Below are 5,483 nucleotides of genomic sequence, written 5' to 3'. Positions count from 1 at the left end.
CATGATCCAGCTGCCTTTCCCCGTTGGCCCTCACTCACAGGGACTCTCTGTCTTCCTCCATTACCATTCCCTCACCCATAGGGTACCCACTTTCTTTCCCTCAACTGCATGAGACTGCCTCCCACTGCTCAAACACCCACAGAAGCCATTGACTGGGTGCCAGTCATCCAACATGTTCTGACAAAAAAAAAAGTGTTCTCTTAAGGTCTAGGTGGTCTCATTCTTCTCTGAGTCAATGTTCTCAAGTCCCTCAATGCATACAAGATGTTTGTTTGCACACAATGATCAGATCATCGATCTTGAAGGAGAGGTCTACAGGTCATGTACATATCATGCTCAGCCCAGCATAGTCAGCTCCTGAGAGGGACTGAACATCACTGGCCCCTCCCTACACTTGGCCAAACAAAATACAGGCTTGAGGCTGGACACAGAGGACAAAGGGCAACCCTGACACTCCTTTATAAGGTGGCTGGATCCAAGTTTGGGGCTTGCTGATCCTAGGTGTTGTATTGAGTGTAGATTATTGGTCTCTGGGAAGCCTGGGCAGCAGTGGGGCTGTGATGGGGCTGCTGACAGAGACTGTTCTGTGGCCTGTGGCCATATTCACAGTCATCTTCATATTACTGGTGGACCTGATGTGCCGGCGCCAGTGTTGGTCTTCTCGCTACCCACGGGGCCCTGTGCCATGGCCTCTGCTGGGTAACCTGCTCCAGGTGGACCTAGATAACATGCCGTACAGCTTGTACAAGGTGAGTGACTTAGTGGTGGATGGTAACTGAGGGTATGTCATCTGTAGCAGCACATAATCAGGTTTCAGCCACAGGCCAAACAGGGATCTGGGACTCCAAACACCTTAGCAATTTTTTGGTGACATCCACTGGGACTTTATAGGGTAAAAGTTTTAAGGGTCAAAGTCCAGGGGGTGAAACAGGATATGAGGGCAGGGTTCAGTCTAATTGGAGAGGGAAGCATCCATAGAGGTCTCAAGTCCCTTATTGTCCTTTCAAAGATGAAGTCTTAGCATGGTGCGAGGTGTAGTGTAGCATATCAGTCAGGACACCGAGTGGAGAGAGGCGCTCTGGCTGCCTGAATCTCTTGCTGCTGTGTACTCTCTGGCCTCACTCCCCATCTCAAGAAACCAGAGTCTCTTCATGTGTAGGAAATGCTAACGGATGGCAGGACAGTTTTCTGGTTCTATCTAGGTCACAGCTGGGTGCCACATCTGCTGTGATTCCTTTGCTGAACTTAAAAGATAAGAAGCTGCAGTGGTAGGAATCCTCATGTGGGGATGGAGCTCAGTGAACAGCATTTCCTAGGATATATGAGGACCAAGAGTCAATAACAAGCAACACACACACACACAAACATACATGTACACACACACACATGCATGCGCATGGGCATGGATACACACATGCACACACACCCCTGCATGTGTGTGGGCAAAACATGTACATACACACACATATACACACTGGAAACCACATGTGCACACTCATTAACTTGCCCATGTTTGCACAGTGATCCTGGTTCTATGATCTCTGGGGACCTCCACTTGCTATGTGCTCTGTCTCTCTACTTCAGCTTCACAAGTGCTATGGTGACGTGTTCAGCCTGCAGATGGGCTGGAACCCTGTGGTTGTAATCAACGGACTGAAGACAATGCGGGAAGTGCTGGTGACCTATGGAGAGGACACTGCTGACCGTCCTGAAATGCCCACCTTTCCACACCTAGGATATGGACAAAAAGCTAAAGGCAATATGCTGTGTGGGGACACAGATGACATCAGAGCCAGACATGGGAGACAGTGAGCAGAGGAAGTTCAGGGCATGATGCAGGTGGTAATGGAGTTAAGAATTCCAACAAAATTCCCTGAAATCCATTATGGAGCCTCCTTAGCATGCTAGAATATGGTAGAGATGTGTTTGGGAGGAAGGGGTGAGGTTACAGGGGACATTGATCCAAGAGGAGAAGAGAAATGAAGTGGGGAAAGGGCGGCACAGCCAGGTGTCCTTACTTACACACAGATGTACCTGCAGGTGTGGTCTTTGCACCTTATGGGCCTGAGTGGAGAGAGCAGAGACGATTCTGTGTGTCCACCCTGCGCAACTTTGGCCTGGGCAAGAAATCGCTGGAGCAGTGGGTGACAGAGGAGGCTGGTCACCTGTGTGATGCCTTCACTGCCCAGGCTGGTGGGTGATGAGTGTGGGCTGCAAGTGGGGACAGGGAGATAGGGACAATATCCTGACTTTTACTTGCATCTCTCCCTCCCAGGGAGTCCCTTCAATCCTTACCCTCTCCTGGACAAAGCCATGTGCAATGTGATTGCAGCCTTCATTTTTGCCCATCGATTTGAGTATGGAGACCCTGGCATTATCAAGATGCTGGAAGTATTGAAAGAAAACACAAGGGAGAAAATTGGCTTGATCCCTGAGGTAGGAGGCTCAAGGGCAGGCTGAAGAGTGACTTATATGCTGTCCTGCTTCTCAGAGGAGACTGGAGGCAGGAGGATTGAAAAGGAGACATCTAGAAGTGTCAACCACAGGAATAGAAGCCTGGAGCTTGTCAAGCCTGCAGTAATGGGAAGGAGAGAAGTGGACCAAGTTTAGGGTTTCTAGAAGCTTAGAACCTGGCCCTCTGCCCACATGGAAGCCATCAATGCCTGTAATATGTCCAGGTAGAATATTCTTTTGTCCACCATGGGACTCATAGGGCCTGGAGGCTAGAACTAAGAAGGAATCAAGTGATGGTGGGAACCTGTATCCACCATGGAAACTAAGACTGGCTGAGATCAACACTAAGTCCATGTACTCAGGAGCCAGAGAGACGATCAGAGGGTAAGGAGCTTGCTAGGAAAGAATGGTACTTGAGTTTCACTCTGGGAAGACATGTAGTAAGGTCACTGACTCTATATGGTTTTCCCTGTTCTCAAGATCTTTGTTGTGCAACAAAATTCCTAACATCATGGGCACATGAATACACACTGAAATAATAATGAATATTAGTATTACAAATCTTATTTACTCAACTAATTAAATTAAAGCCAGCAATAAGTCCTAGAACATTTTATGGCTGTTACAGGTTGTGAAGATATTCCCAATTCTCCTGCGCATCCCAGGGTTGGCTGACAAAGTCTTCCCTGGGCAAAAGACATTTCGCACTATGGTAGAAAAGATGGTGACTGAGCACAAGAGGACCTGGGACCCTGAGCAGCCACCTCGAGATCTGACTGATGCCTTTCTGGCTGAGATGGAGAAGGTGAGAGACTGTGGGATCTGGTGTCCTTTGCACTGTGAATAACCAGTGACACTGAAGTGTAACCACCTTCAGTCGTCTGGAGGGTATTATGGGGCATTCCACTCTCTACACTGAGTCTGCTGTCTTGCTGTGTCCTAGGCAAAGAGGAACCCTGAGAGTAGCCTCAATGAGGCAACTCTCCCTCTGCTTATCCTTGACTTGTTTGGAGCTGGGATTGTGACCACTTCAATCACTCTGACCTGGGCTCTGCTGCTCATGATCCTGCATCCAGATGTGCAGCGTGAGTCTGATTGGGGCTGGGAAGGTAGGAGGAGGGTAGAGGCAAACTCCTGAGGCTTACTTGGGACACTTGTGCTTCTCTGCAATGGTTTAACCCAGACTCCAGTAAGGATGATGGCCATATTACTCCCATGGACCCTGCCCTTAACAGAGATGTAGCGAAGGGACAATGGGCACCCTCCACTGTTACTTTAATTTAGAGGATATTGTCCTTCCAGGCCGAGTACAACAGGAAATTGATGAGGTCATAGGGCAGGTGCGGTGTCCAGAGATGGAAGACCAGGCCCGCATGCCCTACACCAATGCTGTCATCCATGAGGTGCAGCGCTTTGCAGACATTGTCCCAGTGAGCTTGCCACACAAGACTTCTCGTGACATTGAAGTGGAGGGCTTCCTTATCCCCAAGGTAGGCCTGGGTCCCTCCAAATTCTAGTCAGTGTTGCCAGCTAGCCAGTGGCCTGAGATGTCCAGTTAAAAGGGACTGTATTATAGTCAACCCAATTTTCAACTCAAAAGAACCAACTTCTCCTGGGTAAGTACAGGAAGAGAAACAAGAGCAAGAACTATATTTTAGATTCCCCAGCTAGAAAGGCAAGCAAGGTAAAATATGGCAGTAGTGGTTATAACAGCTACTACCTACAAATACAGGTGACAGTGTGTGTACATCTGTCATTATCACATATCCCTGTCATAGTATTAATGAAAGCTGAGAAGATTCTAGGGCTGAGTTTATATGACAGCATCCAGTGTGTGAGGTAGAGGTTGTGCCTGTAAACTTGGTGACCAGGATCTAGGCAACCACAACCCAGTCCATGTTCACACCATGTGCCTCCTGCCAGGGGACGACCCTCATCCCCAACCTGTCCTCCGTGCTGAAGGATGAGACTGTCTGGGAGAAGCCCCTCCACTTCCATCCTGAACACTTCCTGGATGCCCAGGGCCACTTTGTGAAGCATGAGGCCTTCATGCCATTCTCAGCAGGTGCCTCTGTGGGGCCTGTCTGTCTGTCTGTCCCCAGGGTACCTTGGAGGCTGGAGCCCCAATCAGGTCCCAGACTGACTGAGCCCCTCTCCCACCCACAGGCCGCCGAGCATGCCTGGGGGAGCCCCTGGCCCGCATGGAGCTCTTCCTCTTCTTCACCTGCCTCCTGCAGCGCTTTAGCTTCTCGGTGCCTGCTGGACATCCCCGGCCCAGTGATTTTGGCATCTATGCATTTCCAGTTTCTCCAGAGCCATACCAGCTCTGTGCAGTGGTTCGCTAGTAAGGGACAGTGACTCCATCCTTCTCCTAGTGTGGACTGACTAATGTCTAATAAACAAGTTCTTTGTCTGCAACTGAGATTCCTGGTCCAGCCCCCACCCTTGTCTCAATTTTGTCCCAAGACAACAGTCTACAATCCTTCTTGCCCCTCTGTCTCAGCCCAACCTATGAGATTGAACACCTTTAATGTGTTGAGAATAGAGTTTTCTACTATAGGAGCAGTGGCCTTCACTAAAGCACACTGAAGGATGAGGCAAGAAGATTGCAAGTTCGAGTCCCGCATGGGCTACATAGCCTGGATTACTTAATGGGGACCCTTCTCAGAAAACCAGGGGTGGGTAGTCATCAGGGAGTTCTGAGGAAAAGATGTAGAAGGGAATAAAAGGGAGGAGAGAGGGGAATATCTAGATGAAGCAGGAGAAGAGGTAGTTGTGGCAGTGATCTGGGCTCGACCCTATTTCACATGAAAAGATCAACCAATAGTTGCTGGTTTGGTCACAAACTGCAAACTGAAGTCACACTCAAGGGTTCCAGTGAGGAAAGTGTGAGTGGCTTGTGCTGGAAATCAGCACAATTCTTGTTCTGGTGACAATGTTGACATAGGTCCCCAAGAGCCTGAAGAGCTGCAGATGGTGGTTAAGTCTGCTCTCACAACTATAATGATGCTGTCTTCACACTCGGACTT

General features: G+C 49.2%; 1 protein-coding gene across 1 annotated transcript; it reads left to right on the top strand.

The window, feature by feature from the left end:
- The first annotated feature begins 502 nt into the window (after nt 1-502).
- LOC114635956 (cytochrome P450 2D3-like) lies at nt 503-4,876 on the top strand. The gene is made up of 9 exons (XM_028784301.1): nt 503-749; nt 1,585-1,756; nt 2,041-2,193; nt 2,276-2,436; nt 3,083-3,259; nt 3,398-3,539; nt 3,757-3,944; nt 4,378-4,519; nt 4,621-4,876. Exons 1-9 carry the CDS (start codon nt 561-563, stop codon nt 4,797-4,799), a joined length of 1,503 nt encoding a protein of 500 aa, XP_028640134.1. The 5' UTR covers nt 503-560; the 3' UTR covers nt 4,800-4,876.
- The last annotated feature ends 607 nt before the right edge of the window (nt 4,877-5,483 follow it).

The sequence above is a fragment of the Grammomys surdaster genome, unplaced genomic scaffold, assembly GCF_004785775.1.
Source record: "Grammomys surdaster isolate TR1022 unplaced genomic scaffold, NIH_TR_1.0 120345, whole genome shotgun sequence".
Classification (NCBI taxonomy): Eukaryota; Metazoa; Chordata; class Mammalia; order Rodentia; family Muridae; genus Grammomys; species Grammomys surdaster.
Note: the sequence above shows the minus strand (reverse complement) of the source record. Positions and strands in the feature narration are given on the sequence as shown.